Source organism: Megalopta genalis, chromosome 15 (genome assembly GCF_051020955.1).
Source record: "Megalopta genalis isolate 19385.01 chromosome 15, iyMegGena1_principal, whole genome shotgun sequence".
NCBI classification, from domain to species: Eukaryota; Metazoa; Arthropoda; class Insecta; order Hymenoptera; family Halictidae; genus Megalopta; species Megalopta genalis.
The window spans coordinates 5814998-5841159 of record NC_135027.1 but is presented as its reverse complement, the minus strand read 5'-3'; the positions used below and the strand labels follow the sequence as shown (position 1 = coordinate 5841159).

The 26162-nt window shown below is 44.5% G+C and overlaps 4 protein-coding genes across 27 annotated transcripts in view; 1 reads left to right on the top strand and 3 right to left on the bottom strand.

Annotated features, from left to right (window-relative positions):
• pHCl-1 (pH-sensitive chloride channel 1) overlaps positions 1 to 5398 on the bottom strand; it is a 67461-nt gene extending 62063 nt beyond the window's left edge. For 4 of the 15 annotated variants that reach the window (XM_033468862.2, XM_033468864.2, XM_033468867.2 and 1 more), the window contains exon 1: positions 4897 to 5394. The gene's annotated coding sequence lies outside the window, so the exon portion shown is untranslated. Of the gene's footprint in view, positions 1 to 176; positions 198 to 4896 lie in introns of those variants that run through there. The other 11 variants (XM_033468860.2, XM_033468861.2, XM_033468863.2 and 8 more) reach the window with 7 other exon arrangements.
• A 1459-nt stretch (positions 5399 to 6857) lies between these two features.
• Positions 6858 to 8496, top strand: LOC117219606 (trypsin-7). 2 transcript variants are annotated; one of them, XM_076526747.1, is made up of 6 exons: positions 6858 to 7031; positions 7164 to 7246; positions 7400 to 7488; positions 7574 to 7835; positions 8063 to 8215; positions 8281 to 8496. In XM_076526747.1, exons 1-6 carry the CDS (start codon positions 6953 to 6955, stop codon positions 8425 to 8427), a joined length of 813 nt encoding a protein of 270 aa, XP_076382862.1. In that variant the 5' UTR covers positions 6858 to 6952; the 3' UTR covers positions 8428 to 8496. The 2 variants fall into 2 exon arrangements, with proteins under 2 accessions (XP_076382862.1, XP_076382861.1); XM_076526746.1 differs by having other exon boundaries at positions 8054 to 8215.
• On the bottom strand, positions 8425 to 10851 carry LOC117219601 (uncharacterized). 2 transcript variants are annotated; one of them, XM_033468871.2, is made up of 7 exons: positions 10678 to 10851; positions 10115 to 10345; positions 9906 to 10047; positions 9590 to 9726; positions 9312 to 9515; positions 8925 to 9210; positions 8425 to 8836 (listed from the first exon to the last, which is right to left on the bottom strand). In XM_033468871.2, exons 2-7 carry the CDS (start codon positions 10324 to 10326, stop codon positions 8528 to 8530), a joined length of 1290 nt encoding a protein of 429 aa, XP_033324762.2. In that variant the 5' UTR covers positions 10327 to 10345; positions 10678 to 10851; the 3' UTR covers positions 8425 to 8527. The 2 variants fall into 2 exon arrangements, with proteins under 2 accessions (XP_033324762.2, XP_033324761.2); XM_033468870.2 differs by lacking the exon at positions 10678 to 10851 and adding an exon at positions 10568 to 10651.
• Positions 10852 to 10999: 148 nt separating this feature from the next.
• On the bottom strand, positions 11000 to 24802 carry Slik (Sterile20-like kinase). 8 transcript variants are annotated; one of them, XM_076526737.1, is made up of 15 exons: positions 24257 to 24802; positions 22624 to 23232; positions 22387 to 22551; positions 22128 to 22326; positions 21924 to 22054; positions 21536 to 21859; positions 21340 to 21384; positions 20838 to 20894; positions 20402 to 20486; positions 20159 to 20319; positions 19606 to 20075; positions 18992 to 19533; positions 16706 to 18918; positions 14716 to 14856; positions 11000 to 14631 (listed from the first exon to the last, which is right to left on the bottom strand). In XM_076526737.1, exons 2-15 carry the CDS (start codon positions 22780 to 22782, stop codon positions 14605 to 14607), a joined length of 4719 nt encoding a protein of 1572 aa, XP_076382852.1. In that variant the 5' UTR covers positions 22783 to 23232; positions 24257 to 24802; the 3' UTR covers positions 11000 to 14604. The 8 variants fall into 8 exon arrangements, with proteins under 8 accessions (XP_076382852.1, XP_033324737.2, XP_076382850.1 ...); XM_076526735.1 differs by lacking the exons at positions 11000 to 14631; positions 14716 to 14856 and adding exons at positions 15676 to 16441; positions 23733 to 23907 and having other exon boundaries at positions 24257 to 24800; XM_076526736.1 differs by lacking the exons at positions 11000 to 14631; positions 14716 to 14856 and adding an exon at positions 15676 to 16441 and having other exon boundaries at positions 24167 to 24800.
• Between the last annotated feature and the right edge of the window lie 1360 nt (positions 24803 to 26162).

Below are 26162 nucleotides of genomic sequence, written 5' to 3'. Positions count from 1 at the left end.
GAATTTCGTCCCGTTGGCCGAGTTTCCCGACCTTTTCTAGCAAGGCGAAAGTCTCCGCGAGGCCGTGCAATTAGAGCTTGATTTACATTAGTCGCGTCAAAGCCCACTGCCAAAGCGTTGCTTTCCCGCTGCCAAATCGGAAAACGCGGCACTATCGTCGTTTGTTAATTTTTTACCTGTGAAGTCGTCTCTCTCGTCGATGCGAAGGTCGTAGCTCGGTTGTTTCCACCGTTGTAGCGTAATTTCGCGGCGCGATCTCTGCCCGCGAGGACAGAAACTCGACTAGGGTAGTAGGCCCGGCGGGCCAACGTAATCGTCCAGAGAAACGAGTTCCACTTTTATATGGGTTAAAGACGCGGCACACGGTCGAGCTTTATGGCGATGATTTGCCGCGGAGAAATGGGACCAGTGCCAAACGCGATTTCCTCCAGTCATACGAGTCGCGCGCGACCTGCATCTCTTTGCGCGCCTCATTGTTAGTCACAGTCGTTGTTCGTAGAAATTATTTTATTCGATCACAATATTACAACATTTTCGAAACGTGCACATAAATACGATGGATGCAGGAACGCAAATTCTATGGATTTGACTGAATCTGCAATATTCGAGCTTCTGGTTTCAATCATCGTTCATAGTTGCGTCGAACTTCGTTTACCGCGAGATTTAAATAAATGCAGCCTACAACACTGATTTCACAGGTAGCGCTTTCAATTATTTCCAGCTCGACGCCAGGGTACCCTGCCTAGAATTGATCGAATCGGATAATATCCGCGGGCCGGGAAAGCGTTTCCTTCGCAGATCTTGTCTCATTTTTCATGGTAAATAAACGAATAAGCCTCTGTTGTACGAACGTGGGTGTATCGCCTGCTCGCGTTTGGAGCCAGGCCAGCGAACACGAAATCGCCGAAAACCGCTACCTTGCCTCGAACCGTCGTTATCGTCTCGCGCGGCCCGCCGAAAATCACGATTCCGCGTTCGTTCGGTTCGCGGGTTGCCGGCCACCATCGATTCGACAGAGTTCGACGAACGCAAACAACTACGCGTACCGGCAAGGACCAGTCGATAAATTATTTTTAGAACCTCCGGTTAGCCGGCGTGGAACTAACGATCGAACCGGGTAAACGGGGACGATCCGATCGAGGTCAATCGCGTGCAATCGGTTCCCGGGAGGAAACGATCGCTTCACCTTGAGCCGGCGAGCCCGTTGCGATCGCGAACAACCCTTGCCGATCTTTCAAATTCTTTTCGTCTCAGTAGAGAAATCGATCGCAGGCCGATTTCAAACGCGCAGGATCTAGTATCTTTGTGGTCACCTAGTATCTTTTGACGATCATGGCTACCTGCCTATCGTGAGTCACACTAAGTTTACGTCTATTAAGCAATGACGATTGCAGCACGACTTGCTCTCTATTTGCCCACAGCCCTGAAATCTGGGCACTTCTTCGAACACTCGAGTCACGTTCGACTAGTAGAAGAAAGTTTAGAGAAGAAAGGTGTATTCATGATCTACGGGCCTGGATTAATGTAAAGGCCTATGATCCCACTCGCGGAATAGAATGACTTATGCAGAAATTCCATCGGGTGCCACGCAACAGAGTAAACATTTTCGGTGTCCCCGGCTCCTTCCGACATTCTTTGCTCATTATCCTTCGCGTTGTTCTCTCGCGTATACTAACGTGCTCTGCTCGCTAATAAATGAAATGAAATCTAGCTCGTGAAAGACAACCCCGCGATACTCCGCATTCCACGATAAATTTCAGTAACCCTATTCACCGATGAGTGCGCGACAATTTATAGGCGCGCGCGCTCTTTTAATCGATATTTATAGAAGACTCCCGATATTTATAGAGTCGATTGACCTGATATTTCTAAAGCCGATGCGAGAGAGCTTGACATTTAAAAAAAAACCGTGTTCTTGGGAGAGAAAAGGGTCTCTCGCTCGGTGGCGTGTACCATTCCGTGGTATTCCAAGTAGAACGGAGTAGTCGCGTGAATCGACCGTTCGCCAGCAATTTCTGGGCTGTTGCTCGTCCACCGAATTCTTGACCGACGAGAAAAATAGGAACGGCCGAGCCGTTTCAAGCCTTTGTGAGCAGGAAGGCCGCTCGGTTCGATGCCGGGGTTAACGAGTCGTGGAAACGATCCCGCGAAAGGAGTTTCGCTCGAGGATTGGAGCGGCGCGGCAAGCGATGGGCGCGCGAACAGTCGGCGGAACGTTTCTCGGTCGCTGGGTCCTCTGGTTTCGAGGTGAATCACGGACGGAAACCGAGAGAGAAACGCGGAGGGAAACGAGAAGTGAAACGTGCAGGGAGACGCGGCGGAAGCTGGCAGAACGGACGGCGGTTACAGGGAGAGCGCGTGACCTTTTGACCCCGCCGCTTACGCACGCGTGCCAACCCCCGATTGAACTACTTTCCACGGAATATTCCCATTAACCCCTTGCGGTCCACCGCCGAGTCGGCCTCTATTCACAATATACTTTATCGCGTTTAGCGTTTGGGGTTACCGTGCAAAGGGGACACGCAAACGCAGCTCGGCACGCGTAAACGGCTTACACCGCATCGCCTTCGCTGAGCCTTCGGTAACTTTCCATATTCCCGCGTGTAATCGCACTGCGCCCTATTAGTATAATCGGCTGGCCAACAGGTCGCCAGCGACCAACTGATTGAAGAGTGTCCAACTCGCGGACAACTGTTCCGAGCAGACGACTACAGAGTACAGAGTACGTGTCCTTTGCGTAGGCGTGGTTTGTAGAAGGGGAATAGCTTTGCCTATGGTCAGACGACGACCGAGTGGGCGTGGTTTGGCTGCTCTCGATTTGGACGGGGCCAGGACAGTGCCCTACGAGTACGATGACCATATTTTCTTGGCGAAAGTAAAGGACACGATGGCATTATTTGCGAAGTAAAGGACAAAATCGCCGTTTTAGAAAAGTAATAAGTTCGAAGGGCGCACGGGGCAACCCTGGCGCAGCATCCCCAGCGCAGCAACCCCATGGCCGAGCTAACTCCGAAATAGACTGGTATAGACCTATAAAGTACCTTGTGCAGCCGAAATGGATTCGGGCAGTCGAGACGGACTCGACAGAGGTGAGAGGTATCGACCGTTCGCTGGTTTCCGTCGACCGATGGATTAATCGACTTCCCGGCTCCCGAGAGCGGATCGTTTTCGCGTATCATCGGCAATGCGGCGGCAATCTGTCCGTGACGTCGTCAGAGAATCGTGACGACGACGATGACAACGACGGATATGCATAAATGAATATGCATAGAGGCGGGAACATCGGCGGCTTCATCTTTGAAAATTTAATTAACCAAGCAAACGTGCTCAACAACACCGAAGAAACCGATGTTCCCTATCTGCGACGCGGCGTGCCCCGATCGCGTCCCGATCGAATCGACTTCCATCCAGCTAGAAATAAAACGAGCCTCACTCTCGTTCGAGCCATTTTTAACCGGCAAATCTCGTTAAAGGTCGCGGATGCGGTACTGCGATTAAGTCACACGCGAGATCGTCCACGAAAAAGTGAACAACAGCCGAGGGGGTGACACCGTTATCGGCGTCGCGTTGCTTACGATATCGCTGCGGACGGGCCGAGTCGGGTCGAAAGGCCCGCGTCGATCGCCTTTCAATTCATTTCCTCCGGCGGCAATGCCGTTTAATTGCAATCCCTCTCCTTCCTTCTACTCCTCGTTAGGCTTCGTGTTAAAGGAAACAACGTAATCGCGGAGAGAAAGTGGCTGCGTTTTCGCACCATGGGGAAACCCTGGCTCGGATTACGAACTTTGCAGAAAAGCCCGAATAACTGGCTCGTCCGTTATTTTTAGCAACGAATCGTCGCATCACGCTGCACTCTGGCCACTTCAATCTTCCTCTGGCAATTAACCCTTGCGCTACCACCCGGACCTTTCCACGTTAGCCACTATTCCCTGAAATACCGTCACCGCGAACCGAAATCCAAACGTCCAGGCAACGCGGAAAGTAGCGTTCGTTTGGACCGAGTTAGCTTCCGGATCAGTCCCTTAAAAATTTGATCGAATATTTCTAATTAACATCGAAAGATACTTCGAACGGGTGTTTTCGAGACATTTCTCTACTCGTTTGACCGCAAAGTTAAATTACAAGACTCGAAGCAATCGATTTCGGGAAGACGTCGGCGTCGACCGCTCGTAAATTCTGAGAATCGATCGAAACCGTTTCTCGGCGAGCGAGACCGATCGAATCTCGTTATGGTCGCGCGAGAATCGAAACGCTACTAAATCGAGGTTGCGGCGATTCTGCGTTGGACGAGACCAAAATCGTCCTGCGGAGGGATTCAAAATGTCTGCGCGGCTTTCGATCGTCCCGCTCGATAAATATCGATTCAAGATGGCCGGTCAATGAGAGGGGAAGCAGCGCCGAGCAGCCGCAAGATTTTCAGAGGACGAAAACTCGATTCGTCAGGCGACGCGCCAATGACGTTACGCGGCGAAAGGGGAGAGGGAGGGAACAAGAGGAACTATTTTCGTTTCGACCGTTTCGCGTAGACGTTTTCGCGTTCGATTCGATCCTCTTGTTCCCACCGTTCCGGGTAAACTAACTGGAGAGTGTCGGCTCTCGAGAGAGTCGAGCTCTCGAGGAACCAGTGCACACACAGAGTACCAGAACACGGAGCACCAAAGCCCGAGGGGAACCAAAGCTCGAAGAGCACGGTTCGGTACTCGCGGGATCTAGACTGTGGGTCTAGAGGTTTCGGCGGATCTAGTCACGTTCAATGTCGACCCTGATCGAAGCTAGAACAACTCCGGCGAAAAGGGTGCTCGGCCATCGGTAAAGATAGAAGCGACGGATCCGCCGAAACTCTCAGGATTATATCACTCATGGTCGCGCATCTGGCAATGAATCGAGTCGACTCACCGAGACGATGCACTCCGCAGTCTTGCCTGGGATCGTCGATCGCTGGTATCGTCGTTCTCCTCCTCGAATTTGCTCGAATTCGGGCCGTCACCCGACCAATTCTGATCGCTCTTCTTTTCCGTCCAACAAACAGAGATTACAAAGTCGCACTGCCCGGAGAGACACGGTGATCGCCGATGAGGATCGAAGCACACGACTAAACGTCACCGAGAACAGATTCAAATATCTCTCCTATACACGCTACGCGAGATCTTGTGTCGAGGCACGAGAGAAAATTTTAAGACGAATAGTCCGTTACCGCACCCGTACCCGTAATTCGTAACCAGTACCCGTTCCCGTACCCGTATCTCCTACCTATACCTGTACCTATACCTGTGCCCTGTACCCGTAACTGTAACCGAAACCGTAACCGTAACCGTAACCGTAACCGTGCGCGACAAGTTTCACACTGAGGGTTGTTTCGGCGCGAGTCGCCGCGTAGCTACCGCACCGCCACCCCTCGACCAACTGACAAGGCTCTCTCCTCTCCTCTCCTTTCTCGTTTCTCGTTTATCGTTCCTCGCGTGTCTCGTTTCTCGTTTCTCGCTTCTCGTTTCTCGCTTCTAACTAACCACCGAACCGCCGATCTTCCGTTCTCTCTGTTCTAGCGTCTATTGTTTCGTGAAACGATTGGTTCGCCGCGCTCTTTTTACCCTACAATTGCGGCTTATCCGCGCACAGAAATTCAAAACAATTCTATTAGCCACCGGAAAACGTTTATACGTGTCTGCTATCAATACTAAATCCGGGTCCAATTTCTTCTATTACTGCGGGAATCTACAGGATTCTTCAAATACGACTACATTCAATTAATCCATTGGCGTGCCAATTCCATCAAATTCGATGTTGCCTCGGATACTATTTACTTTTTAAATTGTCGTTTGTGCAAGCTTAGAAAAAATTTTTAATATGGATTCTAAATGGACGCGATGACGGAACGATCAAACACGTGTACATTTTTGTATATTTGGGGTTATAATGCTAGATAGCACTGTTTCTGTTTGCCTGGCAAATGACATATCCGAATCGATCTACCGAATCGTAAATCATTTGTGACTCGATTCTTCAAAATTATTAAACAACGCGAATAACTTTAACGGAGTTGTTTTACGACTTAAAACACTTTCCGGAGAACCGAAACGATGCGATGAGACAGCACTCGCCAACTGTTATTGTCCCCTTCGTAGCGATATTCGGACATATAGACATCAATGCACATCAGGTTGCCGTTTACAGGCGTCACGTAAGACATCTAATCTATCTTTCTTTTTTTCTATTTACGTTCAACTTAATTTGTTAAGACTGATTTATTTTGTTATCTATTGATTTGTTAAGACAGGTTTATTAGCCGTATACAATAAATAATAATAGTAACCAACTGAAATATCTTTAATGACGTATCCTCTGACGACCCAAAGTATTAATTACTACTGCACCCTACGTACTGACACGCAGGTACGCGTCTGCGTACGCCAGGTTGTCATGTACAAGCGTTATGCGGAAGATATCCTATCTCCATTGTTCTAAAATTTAAACAGCGATAACAACGAGGAATGCTTCGATCGAATTATTATGCACGGTGCATCTAGAAGAAATATGGATAATATGCACCACACGCGTTTCGTTCATGGTCGAACGTTTGTTCGCGAATGAAAAATCTATCGCCTCGTTAACGTATCGCTCGGGGCTTCGATGAATGCAGCACCGAGGATGAACGCGATAAGAACGTTCGTTACCTGTCCACAATCTTCAGGGTAAATGCGACAATGGTTTATCGAGAATACGGAAGCACCTCGCCAGCTCGGTAACTGATGAATTACGAGTTCATTTCGAAGTCAAGCTCGGGGACATTTTGACGTTTTCCGAAGACTTTGCAAAATGTACTGCACAAGGTTATTTGCATAAACGTAATACTGCGATAGCGACCGGAATATCATTAGACAGTTGGTACGGGACTTTCGCGTGCGCACGTTTGAATAGGTTTAATTGATCATTTACAGGGTTCAAATTGTCCGATATGCAAGTACATTCGAAAGGAACGGTACCTAGATCGATCATGCGTTGTCTCGCCAAAATGATTCTGTTGCTTCTCGGATGTGAGTATCTTTCGTTCGTAGATGCCACGTGTTGGGCTCGATAGATCCATATCGATCCGCGTTCCATAGAGTTTTATTTGATGGTTGTTTTTTATTTGACTGAGTTTTATTTGACCAATTTGGATCGTTTAGCATCGGCCCACGGATTCCAGTATTCCTCCCCGGACCGAATCGTCGGAGGATCAGAGATCGACATCTCGAAAGTCCCGTACATGGCAAGTATACATGTGTTATTTCTCTAGATCTCGAGCGCGTCCAAGACAGCTGTTTTCGATATAATCGTTGTCGAGCGTGTTAACGAACCCTGGGAATCGCGAGGAGATCGCGAAACCGAATAACCGACTGACGGAACAATTGTCCACGTGCAGTTGTCTGTCATGCTGCACGGCAACCATATTTGCGGTGCCACCATCATCGGGGAGGAATGGGGATTAACGGCAGCCCATTGCTTGGTTGCGTGAGTAAACGCTGCTCTTGAAAGTTTAGCATCTTTCCCAAGTCCGTTTCTAAACGTTCCGGGTCCTTTTCTCGAACGCGAACAGCTTCATGGACGAGCCCGACCTCAACTTCACCGTGCGCAGCGGATCGAACCAACACGACTTCGGTGGGACCGTCCACAACGTCACGTACAGGGTCTACCACGAGAAATATAATCCCGACGACAACGACTACGACATCGCTTTGCTCAAGGTTGCCCCGCCGTTCAGCTACAGCAACGTTACAGCCCCGGCGATGCTGCCTTCCGACGTGACCAGATCCATCAACGCGGATCGGGGCCTAGTCTCCGGTTGGGGTTACTTCGAAGTACGATTCGTTCACCGATTTACCATCTTATCGCGGGCGAATCGATCGAGACGGCATGCCGGCATTATTTTTTAACCTTGACACTGCCGATCCCATGCGCCGATGCCGTCGAAACGATAGGTTCGCTGTCAGTCCCTGGGAGCTGGTACCGCCCAAACAGAAAGTCCACTGTCAGCTCCAGGGGTCTGACGCAGCGCTTAACGTGTTAATCCTGCCAGGATTTGCAGGACGACGATCCGGTACTGTCGGAGGACCTACAGTATGTAATCGTTCCGAGAGTTCCTAGGAAGACATGCCGTGAGTTTTACAGCCATCGGTTCGTGGTCACGGACCACCAAATATGCTACGGGTTCGAGCAAGGAGGCAAGGATGCGTGCAAGGTAAACACGAGTTGTACGGGTTGTCCCGGGTTCGGGTATTCTTTATCCTCGATTTTTTTGCGCAGGGTGACTCCGGCGGGCCGTTGGTATATGGCGCTACTGTGATCGGTGTCACTTCGTGGGGCTACGACTGCGGACAACCGCATTCGCCCGGCGTTTACACCGACGTCTGGAGCGTCATGGATTGGATTAAGAATAAAACTATGCTCTAAGTGATTCGAACGTTCTCAACCTTTCTATTCTATTTGCTCCGTAAAAATAAAATTTAACCTTGCAATATCTTTCCGATTTATTCCTCCGATAAAAGACATTCTATCGATCATTCTGGCGAATGACCAACTCGACGGACTCCCCGTCCTCGCAGATGACCAGCTTCGCCGACTTGTAGCGCAGCAGGTCCATCATCCTCAGGCTGGCCCATTTTTCGAAGACGCGCTTGTAGTACCACGGCAGACGCTCGAAACCGCCTGCATCCGCCAACGAGTTATTGTACTCCCACTGCTTGTCCATCAATCTGTGCGCGTGCCACTTCTTCCCGGTCTTCAGTTTCGAGTCTTCCAACATCACCGATCTCGACGGCAAACCCGCTTTGTTCTTCAGCAAAGCCAGGAAGTATTGTACCTGGAAAATGCGCGAGTCTTAGACTTTGCTTTTTTTTCCAGAAGTCGCGAAAGACGTCTTTCGAATTTACGAGCGATCTCATAATTACTTGCACGTGAAACATGGGAAACGGTATCACGATGGTGGGTATCCCGACGATGCACATCGTCGGATGATCGATGTTGATCAAGTGCTTGTACAACGGTGCCACGTGATTGTCGTCGACGCGAATCCCAGAGGTTTCGTCGAGGAACGGGAAAGTGAACTTGTACCCGGTGCAAAAAATGAACGTGTCCGCGGTAACGGCGGTCTCATCTTTCAAATGGAACCGGAGACCGTCTACTCTCGCCAGGCCCATCACCTCCGACACGTTCGCTGGCAACGTGCTCTTCAACCTGCGTCGTTTTGTTCGTTTATTTTCTCGGCAGCTAATGTTTCACGTAGCTAAAGCATCCGAAGAATTTCCGACGACTCGATTCGATTCGATCGCGAATACCTGTTGTTGTTGTGGCTCAAATACACTCGAGTCGCGTGATCTGCCAGATCGATCGCTATGTCGATCCCCGAGGAGGCTGCACCCAACACGAACACCGTCTTCCCGGTGAAATCTTCCGGCTTTCTATAGGAATGACTGTGCATCACCGTTCCTGAAAAGGTCTCGATTCCGGGCACGTTCGGCATGTTGGGATCGAAGTAATGCCTGCATCGTTCAAATCAAAATCGTCAGTGAAACTCGTGGCAATTAGAATGTTTCAGCAATCCGTCGGAACGCACCCGTTGCAGATCATGACAGCGTCGTAAACGATCTTCTCCTCCTGCTTCGTTTTCAACCTTTCGATCCGAACCATCCACTTGTCTTCGCCACCTGGCCAAGAGGTGTCCAGTCGAACCGATTTTACTCGCGTGTTAAACTGCAACCACCGCGTATTAGGCATACCAAACTTGAATCTAGACGGGGCAACTCGTGAAACTTTCGATTAACAATTGTTCCCTGCGAAACTGTTCTACAAGATAAAAATGTCGAAAGATCGTCTTGTTTCCAGCGCGTTACACGAGTCCGCTAGCTTTGTACGCGCTGCGCCGAGTTTACCTGGATGTGTTCGAGCAAAGCGAAATGCTTCGCGTAGTTCTCCAGGTAAGCACGAACTTGCTGGTGCGTCACGCAACAAGGCTCCACGGCGTTCATCGTCGGATAATCGGGAAAGTTCATGATTCTCGCGGGCAGGTTGGTCCTGCGGTAAAGTTTTCGATGAACGGGAAAGAGTTAGGGGAAGCGTGTATCGGTTTGTCGGAGCGAACCTCAGATTCCTGTACATGCTCGAGTGTATAGGCAACCCGTTCTCGTCTAGGCCGGTTCCCTCAGTGTAAACCCACGTGCCGGCGACACAGCCCGTTTGCTCGTAAACGCTCACCTCGAAATTGAAATCTCGCGCAAAGTGCCTGGCAGCGCACAAACCGGCAGCGCCAGCTCCTATCACGCACACTTTTCTTATCCTCGTCGGCTCAGCCATCTGTGCTCCGTCACATAACCTATGCAACGCAAAAATCGTACGGCATTCGTTAAGATTCGTTGATATCGGACTAGAACACTGTGTTCCCGGACGTTCGAACGGCCGCGTCCTCAAAATCGCCGAGACGCCGATCGATCGATCGAGGCGCCCTTTCCAACCCGCGTTCCGCGACGAACCCAAAAAAAGGAAATAAGAGCGATCCAGCTTGGATCAAAATGTGCCGATTATTTCTGTTACAAACCGGAATATCGAGAAACCGCGCATCTTCCATCGAAATCGGTTGTTCTTCGCGAACTGAAACATTCGCGACACCGTTTGTGCGTACTTTGCCCGGTTACTTTTGTTACTTACTCGAATGTTTTAAAATTAAACGAGGACGCCCTATTCGCCTTCCACGCTCGATCTCCTCGACTAAACTATTCTAATTGTTCGGGTTTTTCCTCGTTTTTATAGCGGTGACAAGGGAAGGGGCAAGAATTTTTGAGAAATATGAATAAAATCGGGAACGGAAAAAATATGGAAACCGCAGGTATTACTGGAAAATCGTCGTGATCAACAAGAATAAACAAATACCGTGTGACTGTACAGTTTGATAAGCTTCCAGTGATAAGGCGAACGTAAACAGCGGAAGTTAATTATCGTGCTGCGCTAAAAAACTATCGTGATCAACGTGTAGAAGTAAAATATTTATTGCGTTATTTCTTAATAACATTATCGTGTAAATAATCGTTAACATTAGTCTTACGGACTATATTAATGATCGTGTTGAATCCAGTTATAACCTAGTACTGAGCAATTAATTGTAAAGTGTCTATGTTACAGCGACATATATCTTTAAGTATAGATCTCAGTCGACGCGTCATACCACTCAAACCAGAGTTATCGTGTATAAAAAATTATCTCTTTCGCTCCCTCTCTCTCTCTCTCTCTCTCCCCTCTCTTTCGCTTTCTCTTTTTCTTCCCTATGTAACAATTCGTTATAGCAAATCTATAAAAATGCGAACACGACGATCGCGAGTACGTGAAACTGAATTCGATCTAATTGATTTAATTCCGGCGGAAGTGAAAAAACGCGCTTCCTCCCGAGAAAAAAATGTATAAAACGTTCGTTAGCTTTTTTTGTTGATTCTTAAGGACACACTATTTTTCTGGTTGTTACGAAGTTCTTTCTTGGTTTTCGAGCGAGCTTCCTTTCGGGAACGTCGAGGAGACGTCGCTGTTTTCACGTTGCTCGAGGAACAGAGGAACGCAAACAAGAATCTACGGTTCGAACGAACGTTCCTCTCGCAGCGTGGCAAGAATTTCTGTACAATACGCTCGCTCGGACACGCGTAGACACCTAACACGGCCGACGAACCGTTATTCCGGGTAACTTTTACTTCGATTTCTCCTCGATCCGATTCGATCCGATCGGTTCTCCTCGCGAGAACAGTATGCTCGAAAAATGATGGTCGTTAGACAACTCGAGTCTTAGTCGTCGATATAAACATGCCGGGTCCTCGAATGAACCTCGTGCCAAAAGACGAGAACAGTATACCGCTCGTAAACTTCCTGCCAGAAAGAAGCAAGGAATGAAAATATTTTCCCATCGACACCGAAATAAATATTATAAACAATCGGACCGATGCTCCTCCAGCCGCCGATTAAACGCTCCGTTCGAGAGGCCGACCCCTAATGTCGACGACGACGACGACGACGACGACGACGATGACGACGACGACACAGTCCAATTACAAAAGCTCAACGAAACAGTTCTATCAGCTGTAAACATTTAATCGCAACGAACAGATCAACAATAATCTCATCTCCCGATTCTCTCTTCGTTCATTCGTTCTCAGTCTATTGATCCTCCGTAATTTATTTATAAGTATGCGCACACGCGCGTGGCACACGCGTCGCGCTTAAAACGAAATTCGTGCAACGGATCTACAGGTATTAACAAAAAAAAAAACAGAAGGAAAGTAAGAAAGAGAAAAGATAAAGGACAGAAAGAAAAAATGATAACAAAACCGTCTCGTATGCTTAAATACTGTACGTACAATAATTTGAAGGATGTTCAAAACAAAAAAAAAAGGAAGAGAATACTCGGCATAACAAGAGACGAAAGGAAAGAAGTATCTCCCTAACGTTGACTAAATCGAACGAATCGACGTTCAATTCATCCGACGCGTTGATTTCTCGACGCGTTTTCTTCTTTCGGTTCTATCATATATTGCGTTACTGCGCTCTTCTAATTGCCGTTAAGTGTATAAATACTTTCGATCTTGCGCGAACAAGCGCGAACAAACACGATCGATTCCCTAAACTCCACGGGTAAGGCTGTTACGGAAATTTCATGAAATTTCACGGAAGCGTACCTTTCTTTCTCTCGTCCATTCCATCCGTGTCGCTAGCAGTATTCGCCGATCAACGCTTATAAATTACGTTCCGTTAAATTCGCGCACGACATTCCATACAAGTTTGAACATTCGAATCCTCGTTACCGCGACTCGATCCTGTTTTTCTGAAAAAACGCTTCCCCCCCCCCTCTCTCTCTCTCTCTCTCCCGGTAACTAGTATAAAAATCTGAAATCTCCCAACTTTGAATTGTAATCGAAAAACCCGATTGTTACCGTTCTCGATAATCCTCGTGCTCCACGAATATACGTATGTGTCTACATATACGCACGTACATATATGTATATATATATATATATATATATATGCTTTGGCAAATATCCTCTTTCACTCATTCATACTCTCTTTCTTTAACTAGTTCGACCATCGACCACGACATTCCTATTTTACGTCAACTCGAAGAGAACGTTCAATCCAAAAATAGTACCATCGTCGAATAGTTCCATGGGGTTTCCGCGAAATGCGAACGGGAACTCATTCTTTCGGAAAACAGTCTCCGCTTTTCCGTCGACAACTGGAAACTCCGTCTTTCGCGAAGAACCAGGGAAACGAACAGTGTCGAAATAATTGTCGTACAAAACATTCACGCCAGATAATATTCAAAATACATCGAACGATTTGTCCCAGTTCTCTATAATAAGTATGTACAAAAACTCCTTGCAAAGGGACATGCATAAAACTCTTTTTCTCTCTCTCTCTCTCGCTCTCTCTATCTCTTTCTCTTTCAGACGGATCAACGCGAGAAACGAAGAAAACCTATTCAAGAAAACAAGTGACAATGTACAAACGACAAGCGAGCAGATAAGAGAATACAACGCTGAAAAAACGAAACGAAAAGAAAAGAAATATTTTATACAAATATACTTCTGCATCTACGGGGGCCACGTCAGCCACTCATGTCCATTTCGAACATGGATTGGAAAAAGAGACTGCCTTCTCTCTCGCTCTTTTACACACACGTTTTATCTCTTTTTCTCTAACGTCGCCGAGCCACGTAGCCGCACAACAAGCAACCATACATTTGTGTACATATTTGGCGTAAACCTTTGATTCGTAGTGTTTAAACGTGTTTATTATTATTCGCTAAAAAATAGATTCGTGTAGCTCGATTCGCGTTCCTCTCGTAAGAAATCGTGCACGAGCCCTCGAGATACACGGATTCGAAATACACGGGTCGCACGGCGATTTAAAACCGATTCGAAACCGATTCCAAATCGATTCGAGACCAATCTCAAATCCTTGGATCAGCGTGCGCTTGAACGGCACTCATAATTAGAGTTGCGGTTCGAACGAGCGAAAATATATTATCTTCGGGTATGCTTTCACCTACGTAGAAAATTGGCTAGGCATCTTTCGAACACACTAGACACTGGACGCTACCGCTACCTGCGTTCTCCTCGCATCGGATCGGACAGCATTATTAAAGACTGATGTTTTCAACATTTTACGAACATTCGTTCATTCGTCGGTTAATACTCGACTACATTTGCAGAAAAAACGTATATGCCTTCTCAAGTAAATAAACGTTCGAAACAATATCGTCGTTTCTCCAAGATTCGTACAATGTTAACCAACGAGTTAATCGACGTTCATATAACATCGAAAATCCTTTGTTTTCTGTATGCAAAATATAACTGGGATCACATGTTCAAGGTAGCTCTGGCCTATTCGGATTATCACTCTCTGCGATTCGATGCGATGATCTGTGCGTCTGACGATCATTGCGGTAAGATTCTTTCTCTTTGTTTGTTTCATTTTCACACGTGCTCGTTCTCCGATATCGGACGACGGAAGTTCGTCCCGTTGGTGAACGCGCTCGGCGGTACTGATAAAGATGGACCTATCGTCGCAAAATGTTGTTAGATGTTCGCCTTCGCGGCGCTAGCTTCGAAAGAGGCACCGTACTCCCTACGAGAAAGTTATCAAGATTTTTGGAAGATCCGGATATTAGTCGAACGGTGATCGGGCTCGTTTGAATTAACCCTCGCTCACCGAGGAGAGCGAGCTGCGCGTCGAGCCGGCCGTGTGATGCGTCAAATCCGGAAGATCCGCCGGCAAGCACAACGGTATCGCGCTTGGTCCATAAATCGCCTCCTGTTCCTCCAGCTGTAGAGCGAACTGCTCTTCCAATCTCTGAAACGTGAAATCGACACCGTTTAGAAAGCGATCGGGCATCCCGACTCGCGGGGAACAACAATTCCCCGCTTTCGTCTCGCGGACCAAGTCAAACTGAATATCAAGACTGCAATTGAAAATTTCATAATGTTACTCGACTTCTACTAGATACTCGAGATATGTAGCGTAATGCCATCAACGTGGATTTATTCAACTGACCTTGTTCTCTTTACCTAGGTAGATCGTTCTCTGATTATCCACTCGTGGAATCTCTTTTTTAAGGTTCTTATCAGGAGCATGTAACGCAAGGGTGGTTGCAATGTAATCGAACGTACACATTGGAGACACTTATACATACGAGTGGAACTTGGATACGAACACGTGTAAGCGTTCAACCCCGCGGACAAATCACTACTCTTCCGATCAGTATACAAAACATAGAGCAGTTACCACAAATCTCACCACCGACTCACCCCTATTATGTTATCGGATAGTTGCACCCGGACCTCTCAACAATGTTACCGAGAATGAGTATCACAATCGACAATGAGTATCCAAAGGAATGCGTAACAAAGTTGGCAAGAGCACGAACAATTTGCGAACGAAAGTGCACGCGAGGCACACGTGGTACACCGAGGTAGCGCACAATATTCAACGAGTTAATCGACGCGAACAACCACACGCTCGCCTAGCATCTCACGACGCTAAACCACCTTCGATTATCAATGAACAAGCTCCTGTTTTCTCTCAACGATACGTACACATACTCGCCGAGTTTCTAGTGCCCAAAATATACGGCCAAATGTACAATGTTATAAATTAATGAACTCTCTATAATACCACTACTGACTGCACATGTTATTCGACCATCGTGCGAATCCCCAAAACATTGATACACCTCTTCGACAGGTTTTCCTTCTTCTATTACGCTCAGTTTATAAAAAAATCTCTGAGCAATGTATTTGCGTGTAGTGTCTGCGTGTAAACGTGTATATGTATACGTGTATAATAGTAATGCGCATTAATTGTATATAATAACGAAGCAACGGTAAGTAAAGCAAACATGTTATCCTCTAATGCTTAAATACATAGAACGATACAACGGAGAAGTTTCGAAATAAAAGCTTCATTCACTAAGCAAGCTGTGGAAAACAAGAAGTTGAAACTGAAATATTGCTGTTCGACCGCATCGTAATGATCGGCCCGACAAAAAGAAAAACAGGTCGAATGGTTTTACTTGGAAACTTCTCTAGCAGGAAGAAAGGGAGTAAAGATCGACAAACAGTCGTAGGTAAGAGCACTATCTACGAGACGAGGAGGATGGTGCCAGGTCCGGTTTCGAATGACTTCGCGAAAGCATGCCATTTACGGAGCCGGTGTCCGAACTACCGATCCTCAACGATACCCTTGGAATGGTGAACGGGGAAGGGGATGCAGGGGTGGAACGGGGCAAACGCGGCGACTTCCTCCAGCCTTCGAAATGAAAGATGTTAGAAGAATAGTCTAAAGGTGGAACAGAGAGACCACTAAGACCCGAAGGGAAATAGTCTCGGTAGCGAGCTTCCAACGCGTCCAATTCAGCCGACAGCTCAGCCTCTAACTTCTATAACAAGTACATTAACACTTATTTCAGTATAGGCCGGTTCAGACGTACTCCGGTACGTGGTACCTTTACTTTTGATCTCGTAATTACCAAAAATATCAGCGCATGAAAATCTAATTTCTACGCAATAGTATGATTCGCGCTGAAATACCAGAGACAAAAAAAAAGAGAAATAAAAGAGAGAAGATATCAGGGGGGAGAAAAAGCAAAACCGTGCAAAAGAATGTGTATTGTCCCTGAAAAAAAGGAAATCATTTCGTTTACCTGTTTGCGAGGCTTCAACTGCGCCTTCCACTCCCGTAGTTCTTTACCGTACGCTTCTTCCAACTCCTTCAGCTTCAACGTTTCGTGCTCCATTAGCATTTTCCTCTTCTCGTTCTGCAACTGTTCCAGTTCTTTGATGGTGGCGTCACTCTGCGCTCTCACTTCTTCAAGTTGCCTCGAATGCTTTAATTCGAACCGCTGTTGCTCCGCCCTGTATCTCTTCTTCTCATTTTCCTGAAATTTCTTCAGCTTCTCCCGCTCGGCGTCCGGGTCCGGCGCAATTACCGCCGATATCGAGATTCTCATCGACTCCCGGAACATCATCTCGCGCGCCTTCATTTCGTTGCGGATCCGCTTCGGCAGGTTTCTGCGCTCGACCGTCTGCCGCTTGACCAGCTCCTCCTCTTTCCTCTGATTCATCCGCTTCATCTGCTCGAGCTCTTTCTCGTGGCGAATCAACATCTGATGCCTTTGTAGGAAGAAGATGTCCTTCAGTTGTTTCTTCAGCAGCTGCTGCTTCTCATGAATATGCCGTTCCTCTTGCTCCCAGATCGCCGCCTCCCGAGCCCTCATCAGCTGTTGTTTCTGCTGCAAGAATTGCCTCTCCATCAGCGCGATCTTTTCCCGATGGCTATCGGACAGTCTCCTCAGAGAGAGCTCGTGGCTTTCGTTCAGCTTGTCCAAAAAGTGTTTCTCTCTTTCCTCGTGTTCGGCCTCGAGCTTCTCCTTTCGGATCTTGAACGCGCTCTTCCGCTTGTCCTTCGGCATCAGATCCACCTCTTGCTTCAGCAGTCTGAGCTCCTGCTTGAGGCTCTCCCGGAACTGTTTCAGCTCCCTCTCCTGCTCGCTGCGGATCTTCTTCGAGGCTAGCCTGAGATCAGCCTCCTGCTGCGCTTCGGCTCGCTCAATTTGCTGCCTCTGCTGCCGGCCAAGCGTTTCCAAATCGGTTTCGGCGTTCCGCTCCAAGAGCTGGCGTTCCTGCTCGAAACGCTTCTCCTGCTGATCCTTGTTGAACTGGGCCTTCTGCGATAGGTCCTGGAACTGCTTTTGCTCCATCTTCTGCAGCATCTTCAGTTCCCTCAACTCCTGCTTCCTAAATATCTGATCATCGTAGACTTTGCCATTCTCGTCGTCGCCATAGATCACCTTAGACGTGGTCGTCGTAACCACCACCCCGTCTATCTCAAATTTCCTAGTTCGCTTTCTTGTTTTTTTCTTCAAATTCATCATCTGTATGTCCTCCTTTGTCTTGGTCGGCCGCGGTATATCGCGAGCGTAATCGGGCTTCCGCCGTAGCACTACTTCCTCTTCCGTTTCCGGCGTCTGTCCTTGACTGATGTGGTTTTCCTTGTTCGATTCTCTGCTGTCCTGGCTGATCGTGGTCGAGATTGACTCGGCGTCCGAACGATCTATGCTCTTGCTCGGCGTGTGCGATCTCGTCGAGCCGGACTCGCTCTGCGATCTCGACCCCTCAAAGCTGTCCGGAGATATTCTTTTCTCTTTGTACATTTTGCCTGTGTCCTTCTGTCTGATCGTCTTGAGAACCTTTTCGTCGATGCGGCCACCCGCAACTGCCTTATCGGTTTTGATCAAGCCGTTCACCTTCTTCGAGTTTCGGTCCATGTCGTCGATGTCCACGTGCTCAACAGTCGTTCCAGCGACTATCATCTTCGTAATCTCATCCCCGCTATCACTCTTTGTACTCGATCTATCGAGCAAACTCTGCGAGGAGGCAGTTCGCGCTGCGCCGCGTTTGTTTAGCATGGAGGAGTCCTTCACCTGTTCCTTGTCGTCACCGACCGTCACCACGGAGACGTGACTAGTGTCCTGCAACTCGTCCACAATCGGACTTACAATCAACACCTCGGACTCATCCAGCTTCTTGCCCACCCGTTTCGAAGCGTCCGTAAGAACAATTGGCTGTTCCTGCGGCGTGTATTCCAGGCTGTCCAGGCTCGGAAATCCGTCGTCGTCGGTCGAGCTTTCATTTACTTGCGTCTTGTTCAATTCGTTCGCAACAATCACCACTTCTGAGGTTGGAGACGGTCGGCAAGAGAGAGGCGTCGGCGACACGGCGTCGACCAATACCGGAGGATGAGTAGTCACGACTGTTACCTGGCTTATGTTGCTCGCTAGGCTATTCGATAAGTCTGGACTTTCGGCCGTGATCCGGACGGTTGATGTATTTGGACGTATATCTTGGTCAGCTTTTCCTAAAAATTTTCTCAGATAGATTTAATCAAATCAAAATCCATAGACTACAAATAAAATAGAAAAGATTGTTACCGGTTATGACAACTACGTTGTCCCCGCTACCTCTTCTCGACGACGCACTTCTACTCCTAATAGGCGTCGATGTAATTACCGATACATTTATCGAAGAACCTCTTTTTTCGCCGGTGGAAGCTTCGTTCGCGACGCTCTCACGAGTCAGTTCCTTGTGTAACCACTTCTTCTTCTTTTCTCGTTTCCCATCGAACTCGTCCGAAAAGTTCTCCAACGAATCGTATCTGGATGATCCTTCGCTGTGACTTTTAACGACAGACTCCACCTTGCCTGTTCCGTAATCGGTTTTAATATCCTCCGTGGAGCAAGCCTTGACGATGTTATTTTCGGACAGGATCGCACTTGGACCGGCCGTTTCTCGACGCGTCAACGTTTCCAGCGATGGAATGTTCGTGCGCATTTCGGAATCCATCGAGAATCGTTTCTCTAGAACCGCATTTAACTTCTCCTCGACCGACTTTCGCTTCTCCTGCAAGCTTTTGCGACTGTCTTCCGTTAGGGATGGTCGTTTCATCTGCACGTCAACGGGTTTTTTCTCGCCTCTGAAAATAATTGAATATCAGTATACCAAAAATATAATGCGAAAAAACCAATGCATGTAAACTATGCAATACCTGCTTCTCTCTTCTAACGAGGATTGTTTGTTGAATGCTGGCTTCGACCAATCCTCTGTCGACTCTGGTCTAACTGGAGCGGATTTTCTTTTTTCTTCCAATGGTAATTCCATTCTGGATGACTGACTCGCTTTAGCTTCGGCTATCAATTTCTGTCTCGTGTCCTTCTCCTTCTCATTACCAGCTGTTAATTTCTCAAAACTATCTTTGACGCCCTGTTTCTCGGTATCCAGGCCTGTCTCTACCATGTCGTGACTCTCTGATGACGGGTGTTTTTCTCGTTTGCTGTCCTCAGTGCTCTTACATTGGTCTAGTATCTCGATGACGCTCTGCTTATCGGAAGTCTTCAAATTATTTTCCTTATCCTCGTTTTTACTATCCTGACGCATAGGAGGTGGAGGAGGAGCAGGACCTTTCTCCCGAGATACTCTACGTTCGTTTGCTTCGCTTGTACTAGGTGGTTTAGGTGCCTAAAGAAATCATACATAAATATTACTACCAATAAATATTACTACGAACGAAATTGTAGAACGAATTAATGTAAAATATGTACTTGTTTCTTCTCAACAGACGCAGGTATGTTCTCTTTAGATTCTGCTTTCCGTAATTTCTTGTTCCTGTCCTCCTTTTCACCATCTCTGTTGATCTCTCGTTTGTGGCTCTCTTCTTTCTTCGCAGATACGGGTGATGCGGCAAGATTTTCTTTCTCAGAAACTAAACAGTCAACGATTTTCAAAGTGATCAGTTTTTCTTTCGTTAGCGTAGCTGATGTATTTACTACAAGATTGCAACTTACTCTTGACATCAGCGTCACTGCGCATAGATGCAGAGTCATCTCCGAGCTGATCCACCTCCAGAGGAAGCTGAGATGTGCGTTGCTCCTGCAATATTCGTTTACAATAGGTATTAATCATATGACGAAATACGGGGCTCTTATCGTTACTTATTTACAATGACTATATCAACGAAAAATATAGTTTTTATCCTGGAAACGATGTTGAAAGTCATGTAACGCAACAAGAACGATTACTCGCGTTCATTGACGAGTTAATAAAATACAAGAAAAAAGTTCTAAGCGATATATAAACGTGAATATGATACATTGCAAATAGCTTATGCATTGCAGTCTGAAAAGAAAACAAAGATAGCAGACAATTATAGTAATATACGTACAGAACACAATATGCATATTGAAATTAAATTAGACAGCGGTAATTGCATAAGCTACTGACCTGACAAACGCAGGGGTGATGGGGCTGGCGAGGCCCAGGAGAGCCGCATGCACAGCCAAATCATCCAAATTACAACAACATAATTATCAGGGTTTCATTAGAGTACATGTAGGGGCGAAAAATTTCAAATTCTTTTGAATTTTCAAAATCTTGATTCTATGTAATGATATACGACTAACGAGAAGTATAAAAATAATTGAAAACGCTCATTCCTTTCAAATAAAAATTATTCTGATATATGTTGGTTTGGCAAATTAAGAGTAAAACGTAATTAAACATCGAGTATCGCATGCACGAATTCTTTCAACATTTTATTTACATCTATCATGCATGAATATGAAAAGTATAACCGTATACTTTTTATAAAATTGAAATAAAAGCACCAACACGACCCGTGAGAATACCAATTTTTCCTTGAGGTTATCAATTACTAATTACTTTGTAGCAACTAATACGTTTGTTTGTTTATTACAATTGTCATTTCATTCAAAAGCAGCTTACCGATCCGCTGATATAGTTCTTTGTGTTTTTTCGCCATTTTTGCCTTCTATCAAGATGAAAGCGTGTAACAACGTATATACATACATACATTTATATATATATACAAGTTACTAATCACAATTTGTAATCATGAAATAATTGAAAGTTGCAATTTGTATTAAACCGATTGTTAAAATTAGTTGAGAAAGAAAACACACCTCTGCTTCCTCGTCGACCAATTCCTCTTCGACGACATCGGCTTTGTACTCCAAGAGCAAATCCCTGATCGGCTTTGAATCCAAATTCCGATTAATAAACGAATGCTTCAACAGTTCATCGGCTGGAGGTCTTGATGTTGGATCTTTTATGAGAGCCTTCGCAATAAAATCATTAAAATCTTTACTCCACTTCCCAGGTTGCTCGAGTTTCGGTGGATCACTCTTTTGTATTTTTAGGAGTACCCGCATTGGTGACATTTCATGGTTTGGAGGCTCAATTTGCGCAAATTCGATTAGGGTAATCCCGAGCGACCATATATCTACCTACAATAAAATCATTTTCAATTAAAACGTTATTGAATCGTATATTATAAAGTGTATTTCTTACTTTGAAATCATAAGGATTATCCCGAAACGTTTCGCATAAGACTACTTCTGGTGCCATCCAGTAAGGTGTACCAATAAATGTATCATGTTTTTGTAACGTATGCTTATTTTTCGCAGATACGCCAAAATCAGCTGCGAAATTAAAAACTCATTAGCTCATTTTTTCGGTCTATATGTCGTTAAGAACCACAAATGTAAAATTTACCGATTTTCACTCCTCCAGCCATTGTTAACAGAACATTCCCTGCCTTCAAATCCCTGTGAATTACTTTGGATTTGTGTAAAAATGCAAGTCCTTTAGTCATGTGTTGACATATATAGGCTATTTGCGGTTCTGTTAAAGCTTTCTGTAATTCCACCATTATGGAATCAACAGCACCACCATCGCAATATTCTATCAGCATCTGTAGAATTATACAAATCATTAGATAAAGCTCAGTTTGTTGTGCAATCCAAAAACATACCCATAGTTTGCCCTCTATAAAATATGCTTCATGTAATTCGACAACATTTGGATGTTTACATTCTGATAATATGTCTATTTCAATCATGAAATCACTAAGATCGTCTTCTCCTTCAAGGGCACACATTTTTGCAGCAGCTAGCTGATTTGTTTGTTTATGCTGTGCCTAAAAAATATAAAGTGAGTATTTAATCAGAATAGTATGGACATTGCTCAATTAAAATATTTTGTAATTTACCTTATACACTTTACCAAATGCTCCATCTCCAAGTTCACCCACCATTTCCCAGAATTCTTCTGGATTACAATCCATTTTAATATTATTATATAACTTTTTTTTCTTTGCATCATTACCACCAAAGTGGAATGCTTTCTTTAAATTCGATAAGAATGACATTTTTACGATATTCTTTCAATACATTCACGTGTATAAAAACTGTACTTCTATTACATTATGTTATAAAATTCAATAGTATTACCATTAACAAGAAATATCTACTTTAATTCTGCACTTAAACATTAACTTATTTAGTGCTTGAATAATTCATTGTAACATGTAACAGTTACAAGATGTATGAAATCATCTTCTCCTTTTCTTTAAATATAGCGCATCATACTTTTTATCGTATCAATGTATTTTCTACCTCGATAGAAAATTTAAGAAAAAGATATGGTTTAAATCCCCATTCGATACCAGGGGATTATACCAAATCTCTCCCGCATCTTGACAACTTATAATCGATGTTCAGAAAATGATAGATCCATCAATATAATCGATAGCAATGTGTGCAGCAACAATCAGACCCATTATTAATTATCCCTTATTTCCACTTGAACAGACACAAGGCTGAAATAAAAAAAAAATTAGTAAGAACTATTATCTTTTAGATAAAATGACATTCCACTGATAGAGAGAAGCTAAGTATTTAGCTGCTTTCTTTCAGAATAGAGTCTGTATTACTATACAAATTCCATTGATAGAGAAAACTAGGACATAGCTAACAGAACAACATTCCAACTAAAGAGACCTCTAGTTTTATACACTATGGCATAATTTTCTTTGAAACTCGCTACAAAATTAACTCTATTACAAATCATTTCTAATAAAAGGTAATGTTGAACAAGTACATTGTTTTGTATCTCAAAGAAAATTATTATAATAACATTTGAAATATGTATGACAGTATCTTTTTTCATATAGTCTGCTTAGTTGTGTATAAAATCATATTTGGCATATATATGCATATGTATTGTTCTTATATATTAATAGTTATTATTTATTTCCGAAAAATATCAAATTAAATTAGATTTAATCATTTCTTAAATATCAACCAAAAATATGCATACTTAATTCGATAAATGTAACGACATTGAAAGATCCATGAGCTTATTAAGAAACCTAAAAGCACAGATTGCTCTGAAAAATGTCGAAACTTGGCAGTCACGAGATTGACACAATTTTGACAAGTAATCTCGGTCGTATTTGTCCGCCATCGTTTTGTAAATACACTTTCCCCATCTTCTACGAATCAGAGAAGTATCAATGATCAAATCCGTTGTTACGAAAAACAATTGACAGGAATTGTAAACGATTTATACACTCGAAATAACGCACGAACTCATTTCAAACGCGTCGACGAAATTTTCATGAAGTCATCTTATGCAGTTTGTGATCTGCCAAAGCCGATACGATACGCGTTTCTCTTGACGAACAAGATGTGATACAACATTAAAGAGTATTCTAATTTCGATGACACGAAACGATGAAGCAAATACGTTACCAATTATTGCCGACACAAGCATTGTGTGCGACTATTCGATGAAAAATACAATCGTTGAAAAAAATCTCTGTGGACACATCCTCTGCTCACCTTCTCTTTTAATGATCCACTGTTGGCGAAACAGGCACACTTTGTCTTGGTTTGCAACCATTGACGTTCCACTGAAAACTTTGTCTCGCACGATCTCCCGAACTATGTGTATCCGAACAAATTCCACTGTTCATCACCCAAAAATAGTCGTGGAAACGCGAAAAAAGTATGTCGAAATCAGTAAACTAGACGGACCCGTACGTACACGGCCATTTTCAGTAGCACACGCACATAACACATTGCACCGCACCACGCCTGGAAGTGACGTAACCAATCGGCAAGTGTGCCTGTGTTCTGCAAGAGGCTCTCCAGCTTAGAAACGCACAAATGCATTTTAAATGCATTTTTAGAAAAAAATCGTCCCCTCAATGCAGTACATATATGTATTTCGCAGAATACGTAGGCCGACAGCAACACGATCGTCGATGCCCATTAATGAACGCTTAGAACCAAACTATTGTCGACGAAAGCACCATTGGATCCAATCATAGTTTACGCATGCAGAAATATTTTTTGGCAAATTTATGAAAAACGTGTAATTTCATTTTTCTTTCCATAGTTCATTACATATGTACTATATCGTCAGGGCCATTTTAGACTGAAACAACGATGCTCTCCATCATGCACGTTAGAAAATAGAGTACATATTATTAAGTTACGGAATTGATTTTACGACATACTGTTACCCTTGTGGAAACCTTTCAATCGTATAATCGTATTAAGTGCTGTCGTAAAACAAAATTACATTTTACAATACAGTAAAAATTCCTTCAATTTAGTATATATTTATGCTTTAGCATGTAGCGGTAATACAGTGTAAATAATGAAATATGTACATTACTCTATGTACTCAAATTACATACGGTTACCGCTTGTGTTAGTAAAACAACTAAACAAGACGCAAATTAAAAAACGTGCGAAAAGAAGTGATACACTTCATTTTGGAAAGCAATCGAATTTAAAAGATAATTCGCAATAATTGAAAGAATTATTGCAAACTTGAAATATGTAATAATTTAACTTTTCTCGATCAGTATAACCAATATAACAAACATAGATCACTAGTTTTCAAAGCAGTGACAACGTGACCACGATTCGCTCCCAACTAGTTCCATGGGAAACTATCACGGTATAGTTTGTGGTCACGTCACTATCCTGTGACCCTGTGAGTATAGTACACTCAGGTACACTATATGTAGTGTATAATCCAATGATGTCCACATTGTTCACAGCTTAGACCGCAATCCGCGTGTCTACATGCGTCCACGGAAGACAAAACGAGGAAAAGATAAATCGGCCCTATCTTGCCGATTTCCTCTTCCAAGCAAACAATACGATTGCAAGTTTCTCCGCAGCCATAGCACCAGATCGTTCGTAAAGAACATAGCGCGCGAAATTACAAAAGCGACTAAAGCATGCGCGACCAATAACGAGCTAATGAACATAATTCCATATTAAATTTAATTTTTTAATTTCTTCTCAGAATTGTCATTTAAAAATTTAAGATCTAGGAAAAATTTTATAAAATAGAGCAAAAATTAGCACGGAAGCTGATTGTTCCGAATACTGCAATGGAAATAAAAAATCACAGAGACAAGCTATTAAAAGATTTAGGCTATTAGAAGTAGTATGAGACATGGGGATTTGTAGAAAAGAAGAAAATAGTATTAATTAAAAATACTATAGTTTAAACAATACGCGATAAAGTGCCTGCTGAGGGGGCATTTACTTCCCGTGGACATAACTGAATTATGAAAAAATTAAAGTATATGAAAGTAAACCAAGGGTACAAAATTGTTCACGAGAATGTACTGTATCAATATCGTATACAAAAAACAAGTGACAATACTACAAAAGATAATTGTAATTGCTCTTTGAAGTTTAATTAACTATTATATTAATCAGT

Coding starts and splice junctions, on each gene's coding strand:
- LOC117219606 (XM_076526746.1), top strand. CDS start 6,953: ATGCAAGTACATTCGAAAGGAACGGTACCTAGATCGATCATGCGTTGT. Junction 7,247..7,399: donor TCTCGAAAGTCCCGTACATG/GCAAGTATACAT, acceptor GTCCACGTGCAG/TTGTCTGTCATGCTGCACGG. Junction 7,836..8,053: donor CCGGTTGGGGTTACTTCGAA/GTACGATTCGTT, acceptor TAATCCTGCCAG/GATTTGCAGGACGACGATCC.
- Slik (XM_076526736.1), bottom strand. CDS start 22,782: ATGTCATTCTTATCGAATTTAAAGAAAGCATTCCACTTTGGTGGTAAT. Junction 20,487..20,837: donor ATCACCCCTGCGTTTGTCAG/GTCAGTAGCTTA, acceptor CGAATATTGCAG/GAGCAACGCACATCTCAGCT. Junction 20,320..20,401: donor CAGTGACGCTGATGTCAAGA/GTAAGTTGCAAT, acceptor TTGACTGTTTAG/TTTCTGAGAAAGAAAATCTT.
- LOC117219601 (XM_033468870.2), bottom strand. CDS start 10,629: ATGTTTCAGTTCGCGAAGAACAACCGATTTCGATGGAAGATGCGCGGT. Junction 10,048..10,114: donor AGCATGTACAGGAATCTGAG/GTTCGCTCCGAC, acceptor ACTTTACCGCAG/GACCAACCTGCCCGCGAGAA. Junction 9,211..9,311: donor TTGAGCCACAACAACAACAG/GTATTCGCGATC, acceptor AAAACGACGCAG/GTTGAAGAGCACGTTGCCAG.